Here is a 19,393-nt window from a genome sequence, read left to right on the forward strand (position 1 = left end):
CCCGGAGGGCCGCGCGGCTCGGAATAGCCGCGGCGGGGCGGGCCCGGAGAGCCGCGGGTTCGAGCCCCGGTGCCGCCGGAGAGCCCCGCACTCCTGGTGCAACGGGAGAGTCTCAGTAGTTGTGCTAGTTTTTAATACATTTATAGTTCCACTATACATATTTAATATATTTACATGTTTAAGATTTTTTTTTGTATATTATATTATTCTAAAGAGAGCTCAAGTAGGATTTGGCCAATGGTCCCGGCGGGGCGGGCCTCGAGAGCCGCGGGTTCGAGCCCCGCTGCCGCCAGAGAGCCCCGCACTCCTGGTGCAACGGCAGATTCTTAGTTGTTGTGCTAGTTTTTAATACATTTATAGTTCAACTATACATATTTAATATATTTACATGTTTAAGATTTTTTTTTTGTATATTATATTATTCTAAAGAGAGCTCAAGTAGGATTTGGCCAATGCTCCCAACACTCAGTAGGGTGTCCTGAGCAGGGCCAAGACTCAAAGATCCTGATGGGTCCTCTCCAATTCAGCATATTCTATGATATTTTTAATATATTTATTTCTGATGTATTTTTACTTTTTATATTTATGGCTTCACCTAAGTTAACTAACTTGCCTCCAGAAGTTGACATGGTAAGCTACAATTCTTCCTTAAAAACACAGTTTTGCCAGCATTCCATCACTCGTGTGTTGTTTCCTCTCCTGCCCACCTCTTCTATGATATTTTTAATATATTTTTAATGTATTTTTACTTTTTATATTTATGGCTTCACCTAAGTTAACTAACTTGCCTCCAGAAGTTGACATGGTAAGCTACAATTCTTCCTTAAAAACACAGTTTTGCCAGCATTCCATCACTCGTGTGTTGTTTCCTCTCCTGCCCACCTCCCCTTATTTTAAACTCACACTTTCAGTGCATTAGTTTACGTTGCAGCATTAAACCTGTGCAGAATGCTCTAAGGAAACTCAAATTACTTTTCCTTCAGTCAGTGAAGATACTGCAGTTCAGCCTAAGCCAACAGGGAAGGTACAGGAGAATGCAGATGGTTTTAACTCAAGCTGCACCACCCCCCTGCACTGAGGCAGGTGCTGAGCCCAGTTCTGCACCTGTGAGAACACAAGGGTTAACTCAGCCCAGCACCTTCTCCCCACACAAACCCATGGCACTGCCACAGCTCATTTTACCACACAAATGGAACCTTTCCTGCACTGGGAAAACACAGAAAAGCTTCATGTTGGAAGGCTGCAGGGACAGCAAGGCCCTTCAGCCACTCCCCACAAATTTCCAGTCCATGGTCAAATCAAAAGAGAATTGCTTTTTAAAATGAGGCGGGCATTAAGCTCTGCTAAGAGTTTCTAAATACTGGATTCTGTGTGGCTGATGGATATTAATAGTATAGGAGAAAGATTTTCTCCTTTACTTTTTTTCCCAAATGCTAAGAGTAACTAGAACTGTGAAACAATCTCTACACTTCAATTTCCATGTGTAACTGAAGTATGCAAATGTTGCCACCACATTTTAGAGGCATGCTAATATCTTTAATTTGGTTATTCTTGGAAATAAACACAACGCCATCCAACAAATTTAATATTTCACCATATCCGAGGAAAATTCTGTTATGCACTTACACACTTGTAGTAAAAGAAACTGAAACACCCCAAAAGACTTTTGATCTATGCAGAGAAATACAATTTATTTAAATAATCTCTGATCCGGGTCTTCTTGTACAAAAATAAATTCTTCAAGAGGGGTTTGATGATCTGTCGGCCAACAGCTTCTCTCACATGTGTAAACTATAACAGTTCCAAATTCCACTGACAGATCTAAAAACAAAGCAACACAGGTACAAAAGGGTATGAAAAGTGACATAATCAGGAGCTAGTGCTTACCACTAGACATGGTAAAAATTAATTCAGTCTCTTCTGTAAACAGCATTTTCTACTGTTAAACATTTTAAAAGCAGCCAAATTAGAATTTTCAAAGGGATTTTTAAGTGTCTGCAATCTCATCTCACAGCGTTTATTATCTTCCAAGGCCTCCTTTAAGAGGCAATAAAGACAAATACTCCCATGGCCATGGAATTATCCCTACTGCAGTTATTTAATTCACTAGTGAACAACTCCAGCTCTAATCAGAGTCTCCATGAAGCAGAGCTCTCCCTTTGCTCACTGAAATCTGTAATGGAGACAGCAGATTCTCTGAACACCACCACTGTGGTTAAGCACGTGTGGGTAGCTGCAAACAACCCAAACTGCAGTTCACTGCACTCTCCCAAAAAGGAGACTGCAAGAAATATTGACTGAGCCAAGCCAAGCACCTGAGTCACTCTGGAGCATGCTGACCAGCGTGGGCATCAGCTGGAACTCAAACACTCTGCTGCTTCCACAGACACTGCAGGCTGGAATATCCTGGTCCAGGTTGGCTGGAGGACACGTGATGAACAAAGGCTGGCCACCCCAAGAGTATCTGAGAGAAGACAGGGAGGAGAAAATTATCATTTTTAAAATATCTAAATTTGATAGGAAATCTTATGTGCTCGAAAGAAAGTGTTCAGGAGTTGCTGAAATCTCTGAACCTGCTTTAAGTAAATACATGGTTGTGAGTCAGAAGCTTCAAAGGAGTCATGAACCAAAAAATAAAAACAGGGAGGGGGAAGTACTTGGTAGGTTAATGCTTGGAAAATCTTAAGGAAAGAGCTGGATTTAGAGGAGACAAATGCTTTGAATGGACATCTCCAAAATATGCTGTACCAGAATAATTTCATTAAGTAAACTACACTTTCCTGAAAAATGGAATTGTAAACAGTGGCAATAAAAATTCAACAAGATTTAATACCAAACAGGTCTCAAAACCACTGTAGTTATGGCTCAGAAGTTATGGTTAATTTGTCAGAGCTACCAGAGATTCACAGCTAGCAGGAAACAAAGACCAAGGATGGTTTCCACTGAATGCCAAGCAAGAGATTCTGTGCTCTGCAGGCAGGGGAAATGGGAGCCTAAGAGCACACTGAGAGTCCCCAGGGAGGGCAAAGGGAGGCTGTGGAAAGACTGTAGCCAGCCCAGGGAGCACCAGAGCTGGTGTTTTAGAGGAATGGCAAATTCAAAGAGCACAACACTGCAAAGAGACAGAGTGCCAGTGCACTCTGCATTAGCAAATCTCCTGTATAATCTTTGACAATTAGTGAAAGTTTCTCATGTTTCATTTGTCTAAGCAGCCACTCAGACTTTTAACTCCTCATCAAAAAGGGTCCAGTTAGTTCCACCTGGTACTGGAAAGTTGGTGAACAAAAGCCCTGTCACTACAGTGAGACAGCCTGACCAGACAGGCAGCACTGGACTCCCCAGAACAGTTGGTGTGATCCATGAAAACCTGTATTTTCTGGTACTATGAATGATTTATGATTTACTCTTCTCTGTATCCTATCCAGAATGAGCTCCTCTCAGGAAGAGCAGCTACTCTGAGGTTACACCTGCTTCTGCTCCAGGAAAAACAGCAGATGTACAAGACCTGAAGACTGCTGGGTGCTGAGGGGAATCCACAATGAGCTGCAGCTCTGGGGCTTTAAAACAAGAAACTCCTTGCAGGACAGACATTAGAAATTCCAAAGAGATCACAAAATTTCAGAGGAGCAGGTAGCCTTGGAAATGTATCACAACAGCACACCACTGTGTTACACTTCCACCTCAACCCTGTCTCTTGGAGATCTCTGAGCCTGGATTTCAGTGAGGCTTCGAAGGCACTCAGGGTCTCTCCTCATGAGGTCTTATGTCTGAAGTCTCCCGCAGCCAGAGCCATGGTCTCTGATCCTGCTTGGCTTTTCTTCTACTTAAACTTTGTATGAAGAAAGCCCAACCAGGGACTGAAGTCTGACCAGAGACATGGCAACAGCCTCTACAGCAGCTTTTTTTAAATTAAGGAATTAAAACATAGACATATTTCCAAATAAAGAATTTATTTTGATGTACCAACCATCCATGCCAATGATTTCTATCTCCCTGTTATAACCAGATTATCAACATACCTTAAAATCTGTTCAGGACATACAGATATTCTTTTCATGAATTTATGGAATGTGTGGTCCCAGTTTTTGACTTCATTCTTCTCATATTTTTCATTACCATCTTCACCTGCAAAACTGTATGAAAAAAAAAAAGAAACAAACTGTCCGGTAAGGTTTCCAATATGACATGTTTTAAATAAGAAATGGTTACTATAAATTCACATTAAATTATACCAAATACACTGAAAAAGATATACGTGTTAAGAGAAAATTCCTGTTAGATGTTGCAAGTGGACATTTTGCTTCTAGTTCTTTGGTTTCTGGTCTCTTACAATTACTAACAGTGTTTTCACCTATCACATTGGACTCAAATCCACCAGATATCTGCTGTATTCCATCAAAAACGCTAATAACTCCTCAAACATTTTTGTGCTTTTTAAATTATGATGTTGTCTTTTTCAATTTTGAATCAAGCCTACTTAAAGTTCTACAATTTTGTAAAGGTCAACAAAAATCAACAGGACCCCACTGCTGAAAAGTCTTCTGTGCAGATTCTGCAGTTGACAGCAGCTTTAGCTATAACCAAATTCAATGCTGTCCCCAATCCAGGCACAAGAGGCTGAAAGTCCTCACGGTGACCACCTAAGTTAAATATTTGTTGAAGAAAATATGTTCAGTAACCAGGCTCAACAACTGTTTTTCAGGCAACCTTTACCAAAGCTTCAGGTGTCTTTCCATCAGCCAGCTCTCTAGCCAAAATCCCTAAAAAGTTAAACTCCTAAAAAAGCAACTGAAACGTAAGAAAAGCTTTAGCCCTGTAAACAAAAAAGCATGGAGTGTCATGATATAAAGTCATGCCATTTGGCACAGGTCTTGTTTCAGGGACTGACCATGCATTGCACCACCTGGAGCCCATGGCCACTGCTCAGTCACTCAGAGACAGCGGAGCTGCAACCACCTTTGAGTAACTCCAGGTTTGGCAGCACTGGGTGCACTGCTCTGCTCTTGCTGCACAGCACCCCAATGGTTCCTAAAGGAGCTTCCAGACAACACCATTCAGCTTTAGTCAGAGTCCCATTTAGATTCTCAGTCAGCATCCAGGAAACCACACAATTCCTTCCATTTCACTGTGAAACGCAGACCTGTTCTCACCTCTCTGACATCATCTGTTCCAAATCAACACACTCTCTCTGCTGATACTCCTTCAGTAGCTTGTCTGCATGATCTGTATCAAGGAAACCCATGTAGTCTTCCTCATCCACAACATTAATGTAGAAGGGCTGGAACACAGGAGCTGAAGCAGCCATTGCCATCACCACGTCCTCCCTGGCTGCAGGATGTGTGTCCTGGGCTCCTGGGCCATCCGTGTCCTCCCTGGCTGCAGGATGTGTGTCCTGGGCTCCTGGGCCATCCGTGTCCTCCCTGGCTGCAGGATGTGTGTCCTGGGCTCCTGGGCCATTGGCAGGCTCAGACAGGTGCAGCTGCTGGAGCTGGCATGCACACTCCACCTTGCTGCTCACAGCTTCCTTCAGGCCAAGCAGCTCAAGGGAGGCACATGCAGGAGCCTCTGCTCCATCACAGGCTCCCCAGTCATCTGCATCTTCACACCAATCCTTCGCAGCTAAGTTTGATTCTTGTTTCTGAGAATCAAAAAAAAAAGGGGGAAGAGAACATTGCCAAGGTCTGCCACCCTGATGCACTTCAAATCCAGCTTCTCACAGATGGGAGAACTGAGACCTCAACCTAATGCTGTGTTACTGCACCTACTCTCCTCACTGCGGTACTCTCCAACAAACCACGTTTACTTCCCAGCCCAGCAGTTAGAGCAAAACCACCTCACACTGGAGAATCTGAGCAAGAATTCATCAGCCCTCTGAGTGGCCCTGGTGCCTCCTGCTGCCATCCCTGGCTGTGGCACAGCCCCCGCCAGCTGAAACAGCTACTGCACCCAACAGGAATTCTGCACCCAACGGGCAGAACACAAGGAAATAATAAAACACCGCCATCATTTTACCAGAGTAAAAGCCCATTTATCACAGGCCAAGATTCCACATTGCAAATGCACCCACTGAATACCAATCTCCCTGCCTGCCTCCTGCCACTAGCTTGGTGCCACCCTACTCTTCCAACCTGCTTTAGCCAACATTCCTCACAAGTATATTAATAATTATTGAGTCACATTAATTCAAAAGCTCGTGTTAAATTCAAATATATAATTTAAAAGAGAAGACAAAGAAAACAGGTTAAAAATCCAAACCTAAACAGTACAGCCAAATCCACTTGAAGTTGGAAAATAAAGTTTTGTCAACTAAACTATTAAGTATCATTTTGGTCATGCAGCTACACTGCAATGTCCCCTTTAAAACCAACCTGGCACAGATCGCAAACAGCAGCTTAAACACTATTTAACTGTCTTATAGTAAAGAGCCTAGTGCAGCGACACAAACTCCGTGCCCAGGGCTGCCCCACAGGCACAGCCCGTGACAGGAACCGAGCGGAGCTGCTGCAGCGGTCACGGCTCTGCAAACGAGGGGATGCAGGCTGTGCAACGCCTGCATCTCAGAGCGCACCCCCGCAGCCCGGGCAGGCCGGGCCGGGCCGGGCCGAGCCGAGCCGAGCCGTACCTGCTTGACGCCGACAGCTCGGCTCTGTTTATCCTGGGCCTGCGAGTACTGGGAGCGCAGCACCTTCCAGCTTCCACGGGCCGGGCAAAGAGAAACACAGGGTGAGTGGGACAGCCGACCGGCGGCAGGAATAACAACAATAACAGCAATAACAGCAACAACAGCAATAACAGCAATAACAACAACAACAGCAGCAATAACAACAACAACAGCAATAACAACAGCAATAACAGCGAGGAGCGCCCCGGCCCCGGGCTCACCTGCGGGCGGCTCCCCAGCAGCGCGGCGCGGCGCAGGCGAACACGTGGAGCGCGCGGTGCGCGGGGCCGCGCTCCAGCGGGCAGTACACCTGCACCAGCAGCAGCAGCGCCCGCCCGCACCGCGCGCACCGCGGCGGGCCCGCCCACACTGGGGACATCGGGGACCCCTTGGGGACACTGTGACACCCCTGGGGACACCGAGGTGACACCGTGACCTCCGTGCCACCTGTGCGCGCCCGCGGGCCGGGCGTTCCCCTCACGGCGCGGCGAGGCCGAGCCCCGGCCAGGGCGCACGGGCTGGCCCCGGAGCGGCCCTTCCCCGCCCGAGTCCCGGCACTGATTCACCCGCACTCCTGCGCTCAGAGGCACGGGGTGGCAAATCCACGAAGCGAGCAGCACGACCGGCCAAACTTTCCACTACTTTCACCTTTAAGCAAACAAAGACATGAATGTGTATTGGTTACAAGGTACGTAGTTCCCCTAACAATTAGTATTCTCTCTTCTGTTGGTTAATGAGTGTCTCATTGTGCTCATCCCTGCCATGCTGTCTCTCCTCCCGTGGCTCGCTGCTTTCCTGGGCGCTGCTCCAGGGCTCGGTGCTCCTGTCCCGCCCCTGCCGCAATTCCCCTGGGCCCACTCGGAGCTGGTTCCACAGTCACTGAGCTGCCTTGGTTCCTTTCTGCCTTATCCTGGGGGTTCTGACCAACGTCCTCGTGCCCCCCGAATTCTGCATTCCTCGTGTATCGATGGAAATCCTTCTCCCGAGCTCTGTTTGCTCTCACGGGGCAGAGATTGGAACATGTCCAGCCCCAAACCTTAACAAGGGTTAACAATTCCGCTGACCAGGAATTTGTGTTTCTAACACCTGGACATCACTAAGAGCTTGTTGGACTCTCTTCAGGTCCTGCACAGAAACCTGTAAGATTTATACCTGAAACCATTTAAGTGGAAGGAAGTATCTGGGCACGTTTCTGACTCCTCATGTGTGACTTGACCTCGCAATTGGACTCCGTCAATTAAGTGAAATAAAAGGTAGTTCCAAAAAATCAAAGCAACATTTATTTATAACAATAACAAAGCAATAAAACAGGTAGAGATTTTCTGTCCTCTTTTGTGAGAGGTCAAGCCCACCTCACAGGTGTAGTGTCAGGGATGCTCTTCTCTGCTGCCTACAAGCTATTTCCAGTTAAAGAAAGCAGAAAGAGTCTCTAGGAGGGACAACTGACCATGCTCTTCTGCAAGAAGAAGGGCAGAAGCATATAAAATAGTCTGACACGTAGGGTATATTCTGTATTGATCATTTCCTATCGATTTCAGTTCATTTGCCCATTCCCACCTCAGTATTCACTTTTGATATGCACTGAGTAGGAACCATGGTCTGTCTGGACCTGGAAAGATTGTGGGGGTTTTTTCTGCTTGCTTCATTAAATAGTGATTTTCAGTCTGGCAAACATTCCAAATGCCCCTTGTTTCTCTCCCTCCAGTGTGATTAGGACAGCAGATTACACAACAGTGAGTTAGAAGGTGATTATTACTCTGTATGCTGACAAACTCATTTTCTCTGACTTTCCATTGGGTTTTAAAGCAAACTGTACCCTTCATGGATCTTATAAATCTGTGTGTTTTCTCCTTCCAGTCTGACTTTGTTTCGTGAGCTGTGCCCAAAACTCCACTCTGTGTTCTTTCAGTTTCTCTGCTGCCTTTTGCTCCAGGTCTATTCCCAGGTATTTTTCCTCCAGGCCATACTGAGGCCAATGGACCAAGCCCTCTCCGTTGGGATTCCTGGAAATAATAGGAGGAAAAGTTAGCTCTCCACTTGCCAATCCATTGCTCTCTGGCTGCTCAGGTTCAGAGCATTTCAGAAAGCCAGCAGGTGAGCCCAGCTGATGTGATTCTGGTACCTGAATAAATTGGCAGTATTGTTTGAAAAGGCTCATCAGTGGAACAGCAAAAATGTAAAAGTTGCCATTAACTTTAGATCTAAAACTCCTTTGCAGATGGAGTAACTGCTCTTAGATTTTTTTCTTCCTCATGTCTGCAGGTTCCATTAAAAGACCATTAGGAGGGGAAATTGCTTCAATATTTATCTTAAATTGTGCCAAATTTCTAGGAACCACCATATAAGTACTGCTTGAGGCAGGCAAGTATGTTGTGGGCAGCACAGACTGAACTTGAGCTGTAATTAGCATAGTGATTCTCACCCATTTTTAGCAAAGTTGGTCCAGTATCTCATAACAGTTCTGCTGAGTTCATTTTCTTCTTTTGTAGCACCTCCTGCAAAGGGAGAGATGAAAGGGCCACATTAGAAAATAAAAAATGAGGATGAGCTATATCAATTGCAACACTTCTCCTGGTTGCCCTGAGCTCTTGGAGGTGTTTCCAGGACAGACCTGCAGATGAATGATGTAATGGAAAGGATCTGCTACTGAAGACAGAAGATGTTTATGCTCATAGTAATGCTTATGATATGTAAGGTATGCTTATTGTATGTATATGGTTTTTAATGCTTATAAGAGAGAAATTCCATTCTAAGGGCTGTTAGTAATTGAAATGAGTAATAGATATGAGGTTCTAAAAGGAATATGGAGTAACTATGGGTACATCACCAGCTAAGAATGGCTTTCCAAAGACAAAGGCAATCTCAGCTCCATGATCTGCTTTGACAAACTCTGGTACCAAACCTTCCGCTGAACTCGGTCGATGTTGGAACTCATAAAAGTAGACTGGGTTGCCAGCATCTAGAGGATACAGAAAAGTGCTGGTTTGAGAGCTGAAAATACTGCTCCAAAGATGATAAACTTTCATCAAAAACCGTTTTGCTTAAATGAAACCACTACCAGTTCTCTGGATAGTGAGAAGTGCTGCACACTGTCCCCGGCACCCCCAGATCGAATTCTACAGCTGCTCTGAAGCTGCTGGGTTACCTCTGTGGTGTCTGGCCACCTCCACAGCTGAGATGACAAAGTAGACATCTCCCATTGCATCCAGGAGGCCATCTCGGACCTGGGCAGGGCTTTCTGCATCCCCCATGTACTCCTTGTACACTCTGTCCACAACTTCAGACGTGAGGCCCTGCAACAGCAATGAAAGCCATTACAGTGATGATGAATATCAGAGGGAGTAACAGCAGTGGGTGAGTGTGGCCTCTGCACATCCCTGGCTAATCCCCAAACAACAGCTTTCAGAGAAAACCCCCAGCTGTGTCAGAGTGTGCCTGGGAGCTCAGATTGCAGTTACACAGCTATGCATACAGGTGATCTCAGGGAGAGAGGGCTATTTGCTTCTAAAAGAAGTTCAGATTTTTACTGCAGTTCCAACGTGAAGCCAAATGAAAACAGAAGAAATAATGTTATCCAAACCATCTTAACATTTCTCTGACTGATTTTCTGCACTAGGCAAGAGGTCCTGTGAAGACTGTCATTATATTTCTAATGTTTCTGAAGCAGAAATCATTATGTTGAATTTACATATTTTCTTAGTTCAATATGGCCATGGATGTGTGGAACAGTGGGTAAAAAACCACTGCTGTATTGAAGATTCAAAGGCACATAAGCGTTGTGATAAGAACTTTTAAGTAGGACATAATATATGGTTTGATTTTCAGGTCCTCCAGAATCATCTGTGCCATTTTCTTTTCCTTGCCCTGGCAGCACTGTGGCAGGCACAGGGCCTGCAATGCCTCCCTGGTGGTCAGTTGCCTAAGATAAGAAATGCCAAATCATGACAACTGGATTAAAGAAGCCCCTCTCTTCTGCCTTTGGACCCTTGTTATCTCTCTGTGAGACCATAGGTCATATTCACCTCGACCCTCACTGTTGGAGTGTTTCCCAAAACCCCTACACCTACATAAACACCCACTTCTGCCCCGTTCTGGAGAAGAGCTGTCACTGTGACCCTTTGCAGAAGCTGCCAATAGAGACACCTCTGTGGAACCTCACACAACTCTTCTCCTCTCTCCTGCGTGTGCCGAGGCACTCAGCAAGCAAAGAGCTGAAATCATTATAGAGCTGAATTCACCAACGAGCTGATCTCACTGAAGAGCTGAGCTGCTTGCTAAGATTGCCCGTGGCTGGGAGCCTGCCTGGGACACCTGGCCAGGTTGTGCTCAGTGGTACTTCACTATCTGGGACACCTACAGCAGCCAGGGTCAGACAGAGCCCGAGAACCCCCTGCTGTAATAAAAACAGCACAACAGCAAGGCACAGGTAACGCCATGTGCATGCAGAATGGAAGGGCAGGAACCTGTTTGCACTTTGCAGGCAAGAATTCACTGCACATCTGTCATTTATGTGCTGAACAAGTCAAGAAAGTCAGATTTTATATCCCCTTCAGGTTCTCCTACTATTACATCCCACAAAGAGTATTCTCTGGGATGATACTGGCATCAAACAGGAGTGGAAGAGAAGAGTATTCAGAGTCTGGTGCCATTTTCCAGCCAAAAAGTGTAAGTTGAGGTTTTTTGAAGACACTACATGTTACCATATTCCTTTCCATTTCATTCTGCACTCTTTGTGGATATTTGGGTGTTTGAAAAGCAACACATGATTACACATGTACTGTTTGCACACAGAATTACTGTCTTTAATGATGGTCTGTTTTGTTTCCCAAGAAGGAAACCATGTTTCAGTATTTTGGATTGAACAGTTTAAGATATGCAGAACTGTCAGGAAAAAAGAATTAAAATTACCACCAATACCCACTTGTGCATCCTCTTTAGGCTGGTCAGTGAAGAAGCCCAGGGCTGCAGTGCCACTCTCTGAAATGGCCTTGTGGAACAAGCCCTTGGCCAGGGGAGATAAGACCTGTGAAAAAGCAAGGAGAAGCATGACAAGCACTGTGTTCTCCCAGGGGTTTTGGGTTTCAGGATCAGCAGTGGCCATGTGGAGCATTTTGAAAGCCCACGTGGTAAGAGTGTCCTTGTGCAGGCTCTGACCAAAGTCCAGCGAGCAAAGTGCTTGGGCAGCGCTGGCAGGGATGGGGAGTTCAGGGCCTTTGCCCTCCCCCTGCACTTTGCTTCCAGCGCCTGCCAGCACCACACTGCAGGGCAGGCACAGATGGGATGTGCCCGAGGCACTCTGGCTCTGCTGCAGGAGGGCAGCAAAGAGCTTTTGGCCAGAGGAAACAGGGATGTGTGTGCCAAGTGCAATGGAGCCTGGCTGGGCGGTGTGACCTGTGCCAAAGGGGGAGGGACTGCAGAAGGAGAGTGTCACAGCCAATGTGCTCCGTGTTGGAGTAAAGATTTTACACAGTCACAGGGTCACAAACTGCAGGGCTGCATCAGCTACCAGGACTATTCACCTCAATCACTTGGCACAAGTGGCTGTCAAAGCAAACGGGAAATGGGCAAGAGTCCACAACTCCTGCTAAAGGACTTTTCTCATGTGATTAGACTTTGAGGGTTTCTGATTTTTTTTTTAACCCACAACAACCAGAGTTTAATACAACAGTTGAGTAATAGCATTCTGTTACTTAACTACAACATTTTTACAGTAAACAACAGAAAACCAAACCGACTAGAATTTAATTCAGCAGATGAGTAATAGCATTCTGTTACTTAACTACAACATTTGAGTATGAAAATGACACATTTTTATCATCCAAAATCTGGGTTATTTTGCCTTGTTATTGTGTCAAAGACCCAGGTGATGTGTCACTGTAACACCATCCCTTTTCTCTCGCTGGCTTCCCATGCAGATACTGAAAATGGATGGAGGGTTATTTCCACTAAGTAATTACAGTTCAATATTACTGTGAACTTACAAGAGCAGAAACACTGATTCCTCCTGCAGATCCTCCAAAGATAGTGACAGATCCTGGATCTCCTCCAAAATGCAGGATATTTTCCTGAATCCACCGAAGAGCCGCCACTTGGTCTAAATATCCCCAGTTACCTCGGGCATGCTCATCACCAGTGCTGCAGGGAGAGCACAGAGGTGTTCAAATGCTCAATGCAAGCAGAGAGGCAGAGGAAGATACAATCTGTGCTCTGAGAAATCATCTGCCATTCTCTACACAGAAGTTCCCTACACGACAGACAAACGGATGGCTCGGGAAGCCCTGAGATTGGAGCAGCAGCCCCACAAGAACAGATCTGGAAGCTGCCTTGGGACTGCAAATTGTCCCCAGTGCTTGTAGGTGCAGTTCAGAAATGTTTCTTTGCATAAGCAAGTCTTCTGCATGTCTTTTTACAAAGGCTTTGCACACATCCTTTTGGAAATCACTTTGGACAAATTGAGATCCACCAACTTACCTAAAATACCCAGCAATACCCAGTCTGTACTGAATTGCTACAACCACCACGTTGTCCAAGGCTGCTAATGCTGAGCCATCATATGATGAACCTGCTCCAACAACCAATGCACCTCCATGAATCCATACCAAAACCTGCAAAAAGAAAAAGAGGATCAGCCCAGCACAGGTAAGTGCCCCCAGTGATAAAAACTAAATATACCCTAAGATATAACATTTTGTGCTATTTCTCTGCTGATTTTCCTTCACATTCGACTTCACTAATTGTAGAAATCGTTAAAATCTATGGCCTACAGGGCTACAAAATGGCACTGAGTTTGTTAAATGCCTGCACTGTGTCAGTGCTTTGATTCTTTCAGATTACATTTCCGAAATTGTAGAAATCTTTAAAGACATGCAGGGCTGCAAAATGGCACTGAGTTTGTTAAATGCCTGCACTGTGTCAGTGCCCTGTGAATTTGGACAGATCATTTAGATTAAATCAAGCACTGCTTCCCTACATGCCAATACAATTTTACTTGTAAAATAGGATTTTGTGTCTCCTTTCAATTTCAGCTAATATTTGCTGGGACAAAGCATGTAAGTTGAGCATCACTACAAAAGTGCCCCTGCCTGTCTGCTCATGGCAGAGGTTGAAGGTTTGCTGTTAGATCATTTTGCTCAAGGTGTTATAAGGGTTTTGCTTACAGGCAGCTTCTCCTGTTTTCCTGCAGAAACAGGTGTGTACACATTTAGGTACAAGCAATCCTCAGACACTTGCAGAGGAACTTTCTCTTTTCTGTTGGTAACCATATTTGAAATTAACTGTCCTTGTACTTGGTCCTGTAGACACCTGAATGAATAAAAAAGTAAGAAGCAAGAGAGAATTCACTAAAACCTGAAAGCTGTGAAGAGAAGCCTTTTTGGTACTTCCACAACAATGTGCCAAGCAGGAACTGATCTTTGCTCAAGGTGTTTTAAGGGTTTTGCTTACAGGCAGCTTCTCCTGTTTTCCTGCAGAAACAGGTGTGTACACATTTAGGTACAAGCAATCCTCAGACACTTGCAGAGGAACTTTCTCTTTTCTGTTGGTAATTATGTCTGAAAAATGCTGTCCTTGTACGTGGTCCTGTAGACACCTGAATAAATGAAAAAGAAAGAAGCAAGAGAGAAATCACTAAAACCTGAAAGCTGTGAAGAGAATGGTTTTTGGTATTTCCACAACAATGTGCCAAGCAGGAACTGATCTCCAGCTCCATTCTAGACTGGTATGTGAAATACATATGAAAATAGAAATGAATCATTTTACATCCCCAACAGCTTTTTACATTGCAATGGGAGATTTCAGCCCTGAGACACTGAACAAGGGCAGTAGGACAATGGGAGTGAGACATTTACAAGGTAGGTCAGATTTGTTGTGCATTTCTTATGTGCTCTTTTAAGCACTTGACTCAGCATTTTGCCCTCGTGTTGCATTCCAACATTTCCTCAGCTGCTCTCTGTCTCTGCTCCAAAGGTTTCTAGTGATTGGTGAGTGATGGGCAAGTGCTCCTGAGCCAGAGCATTGTCTGTCAGTGCTGCTCCATCTCAGTTCATCACTGCTGCCTGGGAAAGAGCAGCTTTTGGGACAGAGAGCAGCTCACAGAGTGTCTTTAGAAATGCATGCACTGGAACAGCTGCAGGTGCAATGAGGGGGCACCAAGGCATTTGCCTTCATGGATGGCCCTGTGTGCACAGCAGTGTCATGGAAGTGCAGAGCTGGACATGGGGAAAGGTTCCGTGTTTGATCGTGGCCTTACATTGGTGGGTAGGAAGTGGCATCTCTGACACCTTGCCATGGCTCCGGGGGCTGGGGCTCAGAAAACCTCAGTGATCCAAGGGGAGGCTTAGCAAAAGGAAGTGCCAGAAAGACATTCACAGTCCTCTCAGCTGTGTCCACTCTGAACTGGTACCCTCGCACTCTCCCGTATTTGGTCTCCGCTTCTGGTTGTTCTGTGGGACAGCAGCAGAATCACAGAATCACATCATTGCTCTGCTTCTAAGTAATTGCTACATATGCTCCTTAAATATGCACCTTTTGTTCACTTAAACATGTAGTTTTTTTACGTAAAACTTCAACAATCTCTCATCAGCTTTATCAGCACACTCTTCTGATCTGTTTTTTTGTTTTATTCTTTTATTTACTAATTTGATTATTAGAGTTTACTTATTTCAATTTTAGATTTCCTTACTTATTCTAACACACTTTTATTGTGCCATTATAAAATCAGTATAGCTGACATTAGTCAGCCTTCATTTTGAGTTTTCTGTATGGCCATCTCCTTCAGGTATATAATACGTGTTGTCTTACCACACACACATTAGTGGTTGTGTAGAGATCTTAATCTTTTTTTTGCCCTGGGTTGTTAGATAAAAACCCAATAGATAGCTTGCATTAGGAAAAGACAATCAACAGAGAAAATCTATTCCTGACCCCTGAGAGTATGTACAGCCAAAAGAAAAAGCATCTAACACACCTAAAAATAGCCTGGCACAAGCAAATCCTAATAACATTTAAGCGTGACTCATTTTAGGATTTGAGTGAAAGTTCAAAAATTGAATTACAGACATTTTACTGTGGCTTCTTGGCATCAGCAGGCAAGATTTTAGGACAGGGATACGATTTTGGTATTCGCAAAGCAGGTTAGACATATGACTGAAAGGAGATCCAGAACTGAAACGAAATTTTGCTACTGCTGCTTAATTTGTGTGTCCATCTCTTCCCAAGGTTTGTGCCCATCCCGGCCCAGGGTTTGAGCCCATCCCAGCCCAGGGCTTGTTCCCAGCTAAGTCCAGGGTTTGAGCCCATCCCTGCTCAGGGTTTGAGCCCATCCCAGCCCAGGGTTTATTCCTATCCCTGCTCAGTATTTGTGCCCATCCCTGCCCAGGGTTTGAGCCCATCCTTGCCCAGGGCTTGTGCTCAGCTAAGTCCAGGGTTTGTGACATGCTCAGCCCAGGGTTTGAACCCCGGTCAGGGCACAGTTTGTGCCCATCCCAGCCCAGGGTTTGAGCCCGACTCAGCCCAGGCTTTGAGCCCATCCCAGCCCAGGGTTTGTGCCCATCCCTGCCCAGGGTTTGAGCCCGACTCAGCCCAGGCTTTGAGCCCATCCCAGCCCAGGGTTTGTGCCCATCCCTGCTCAGGGTTTGAGCCTGGCTCAGTCCAGGGTTTGTGCCCATCACTGCTCAGGGTTTGAGCAGATCCCTGCCCAGGGTTTGTGCCCATCCCAGCCCAGGGTTTGAGCCCATCCCTGCCCAGGCTTTGAGCCCAGCTCAGCCCAGGTTTTGAGCCCATCCTGCCCAGGGTTTGAGCCCATCCCAGCCCAGGGTTTGAGCCCATCCCTGCCCAGGCTTTGAGCCCATCCCTGCCCAGGCTTGGAGCCCCGCAGGCCGCTGCAGGTGCCCTGTCCCCTCCGGGCGCCGAGGGCAGCAGCCCCGGTGTTACCTGCGGCCAGCAGCGCCGTGCCCCCGAGGAAGAGGATCCAGGCCAGCAGCGCCGTGTCCCTCGCAGCTGCCATGGTGCCGCTGGCACCGGGCCCGCGGGCCGGGCCTTTATGGGCTCGGCCCGGGCCCTTACGCAAGGCAGCCGCGGCTGAGGCGAGGGAGCGCCCGGGCTGCGAGCCAGGACGGGGCTGCCGGGCTCGGGCCGGGCTCGGGGAGCCCTCCTGCCCCCGGGGCTGCCGCTGCCTCCCCGCTGCTCCTTGCCAGCGGCATTCCCAGCCTGCCGGGCACAGCGGGCTCCGGTGCTTTGGGAGCAGCCCGGCCCTGGCGGCAGCGGTGTCCGGCTGCGGCCCCGGGGCAGCCTCTGCTCAGCCCCGGCACAGAGCTGCGAGGCACCGCGGCTCTGCTGGCTGCATCTGCTGCGTGTCTGTGAGGGTCTGCGCTGGGGAGCACGATCGAGCCGAGGCCAAACCAACCGCCCGGGAAAGTCTGCTTTTGCTGAAGTAAACTCGAGCCATTTTTATGCTCAGAAAAGCATCTTTCGGACAAAAGCACCAATACTGGAAAAATCCCAGCTTTTCCTGCAGGGTGCAGGAGACACCTGTCACTCAGTTCGGTGTGTCCAGGGATGTTTGCAATAGTGTTGCAATGCAGTGACAAGAAGAAAGAGGTGAATGATCAGCTTTTGTCAAGTGGGAGCAATATGAAAGGGTGGTATTTGGGTGGTAACTCCATATCTTACACATGTGCAAAATCCAGAGGATTGATTTCAATACATTCCACATGTATCATTGAAGGATGACATGAAAAGGAGAGAACAGATTAGCTGAGCAGAGATTTTCTGCTCACATTACCTGGGAGGTTGTGTTGGTTTTGTGCAGGTATTAGGCTCTGCCTTCTTATTTTTTTTCTTCTCCTGACTCAGGAAGAGTCTTGCCACAGCTCTTGCCCCAGACAGGCAGATTTGCAATTTCAGGTCATGTGAATTCTCAGTTGTCAGAAGCAGCATTTCAAAGAATCAGCTGATATGATGACAGAGTGGTTTGGGTTGGAAGAAACCACCCAGCTCTACTGATGCCACCTCTGCCATGGGCAGGGACACCTTTGTGTCCAAGCTGGCCTTGGGCACTGCCAGGGATGGGGCAGCCACAGCTGCTCTGGGCAGCTCGTGCCAGAGCCTCAGCACCCTCAGAGAGGGGAATTTCTTCTGTCCCTCTGATTGAAACCTGCCTTAGTTGGCTTGAAGCCCTTCCCCCTTGTCCTGTTGCTACCTGCCCTTGGCAAATGCCCCTCTCCATTTTTCTTGTAGGCTGCCTTGGGCTACTGCCAGGGGCTCTGAGGCCTCCCCAGAGCCTTCTCCTGTCCAGGCTGAACAGCCCAGCTCTCTCAGCCTGTCTGCACAGGAGAGTGCTCCATTCCTCCAGATCCACTCCTGCTCACACCTCTCTTGACAGCTCAGTGGCTTACAAGACCCACAGTGCTTAAATGAGCTTAGCACATCTCTTGTGCTCCTGAGTCAATGCTGAGTGCTGTGGCTGGGCTTGTGCACTTTACTCCAAATGCTCCCTGTGCACTTTACTCCAGATCTTCCCCCATGTGTGTGCACAGGTGTGATTTACAGCCCCTGGAGATAAACGCCAGCCAGCTTTAACCCGGCTGCTCCCAGAGCAAACTGGTGGCAGGCCCTGCACTGCAGGTGACCCAAGCAGTGCTGGCTGTGTCTGCAGCCTGTGCTGGGTTTGTGGTGGCTGCTGAGCTGTGCCCCAGTGCCCTGCACGCCCTGCCAGGCTGTGCTGGGGTGCAGCTCCTGAGGCTGAGGGCACGGCCAGTGCTCACTGTGCACTGGCAGATGGAGAATGCTGTGAGGAAAACAATGAAGACAAAAACTTCTGTGCAGAGTGGCAATGAATTTGGCCCTATAGGTGTTCCCTACTCCACCTTTTGCCTTGGTTCTCAAGACTGACACTAAGGGTCTATAAAACTAGTCTGGGAGTAGTGTGCCCTGTTTGAATATATAGTCTATACTGTAATGACAAATGTGTGATTTGTATAATGCAATTAATGGTAGAGGGGTTGGGGGTGCCAGTGATGGAGCTGAGAATAACTTACCTTTTATCTGTATCTGTGTGATGAAGGTTTCTGAGACACCTCAGAAGCACTGCACAGGGGTAAACTCTGCAGTTCTGTTTGCGTGCATGGGTGCTGCTGTGAATTCTCTCACTCTCCTCTTTCCTGGGATTGTTTTGGTTCCTGGCATAGGAAAACCCTTTTCATGCAAGGTGGAACTGCAGGAATCCCTTATTTTTGGCTCAGCTCCCACAGTGGTGGGCATTCATGCCTCAGCTGACTCATGACACACGAGCTACAGGAGGGGTTCTTTGCTGCAAAGCCAAATATCCTGTACTGGATAGGAGTACAGTAGAGTACAGCACCTGCTGCTCTCTCCTTTTGCTGTAACAAACTTGATTTCCAAACCAAATTTATCTTCTATGACCTTATCTTTGATGACTTTACTAGACTCCATATTTTCCCATTTTCTTTCATTTTCCCATTTACTTTCATTTCCCCCCTTCATTACTATTTGAATTTCCAAGCTTTTCTCTTCAGTCTTTGTTATACTCACTACTTCTTTCTCAAGTACCCAGTCTGCAACAACTCTGAGCCCATATCCCATCCACAGGCCTGGGGAAGCAGCCATTTTGAAAACAGGACAGGTGCAAACCAGTGTCTGCAAACTCTGCCCGTCTTACCTACAGTAAGATAACAAAAAATGGGGTTTTAGATCCCTACAGCCTTGTCTGGAGAT

The 19,393-nt window shown here is 46.8% G+C and overlaps 2 protein-coding genes across 2 annotated transcripts; both read right to left on the reverse strand.

Moving 5' to 3' along the window:
* Positions 1-1,664: 1,664 nt before the first annotated feature.
* PDCD2L (programmed cell death 2 like) lies at positions 1,665-7,040 on the reverse strand. The gene is made up of 6 exons (XM_039698195.1): positions 6,883-7,040; positions 6,623-6,692; positions 5,151-5,638; positions 4,020-4,133; positions 2,316-2,464; positions 1,665-1,821 (listed from the first exon to the last, which is right to left on the reverse strand). The coding sequence occupies exons 1-6, from the start codon at positions 7,038-7,040 to the stop codon at positions 1,691-1,693; spliced, it is 1,110 nt and encodes a 369-aa protein (XP_039554129.1). The 3' UTR covers positions 1,665-1,690.
* An 878-nt stretch (positions 7,041-7,918) lies between these two features.
* LOC120497113 (fatty acyl-CoA hydrolase precursor, medium chain-like) lies at positions 7,919-16,851 on the reverse strand. Its single transcript, XM_039698196.1, has 11 exons — positions 16,592-16,851; positions 14,910-15,102; positions 14,105-14,249; positions 13,133-13,266; positions 12,643-12,796; positions 11,362-11,684; positions 10,821-10,839; positions 9,807-9,954; positions 9,489-9,620; positions 9,084-9,156; positions 7,919-8,664 (listed from the first exon to the last, which is right to left on the reverse strand). The coding sequence occupies exons 1-11, from the start codon at positions 16,662-16,664 to the stop codon at positions 8,490-8,492; spliced, it is 1,569 nt and encodes a 522-aa protein (XP_039554130.1). The 5' UTR covers positions 16,665-16,851; the 3' UTR covers positions 7,919-8,489.
* Between the last annotated feature and the right edge of the window lie 2,542 nt (positions 16,852-19,393).

The sequence above is a fragment of the Passer montanus genome, unplaced genomic scaffold, assembly GCF_014805655.1.
Source record: "Passer montanus isolate IOZ18808 unplaced genomic scaffold, ASM1480565v1 scaffold121, whole genome shotgun sequence".
Taxonomy (NCBI): domain Eukaryota; kingdom Metazoa; phylum Chordata; class Aves; order Passeriformes; family Passeridae; genus Passer; species Passer montanus.

Bases quoted from the DNA above. Each gene is read 5' to 3' on its own strand.
- LOC120497113 (XM_039698196.1), bottom strand. From the start codon at position 16,664: ATGGCAGCTGCGAGGGACACGGCGCTGCTGGCCTGGATCCTCTTCCTC. The intron at 14,250-14,909 runs GTAAGGCCACGA...TCATTTATTCAG, and splicing joins GCCACTTCCTACCCACCAAT to GTGTCTACAGGACCACGTAC. The intron at 12,797-13,132 runs GTAAGTTGGTGG...CTCTCCCTGCAG, and splicing joins GGTATTGCTGGGTATTTTAG to CACTGGTGATGAGCATGCCC.
- PDCD2L (XM_039698195.1), bottom strand. From the start codon at position 7,040: ATGTCCCCAGTGTGGGCGGGCCCGCCGCGGTGCGCGCGGTGCGGGCGG. The intron at 2,465-4,019 runs GTATGTTGATAA...GTCTTCTCTCAG, and splicing joins TGTCCTGAACAGATTTTAAG to ATACTCTTGGGGTGGCCAGC. The intron at 1,822-2,315 runs GTGCTTGGCTTG...CTTTGTTTTTAG, and splicing joins CATGCTCCAGAGTGACTCAG to ATCTGTCAGTGGAATTTGGA.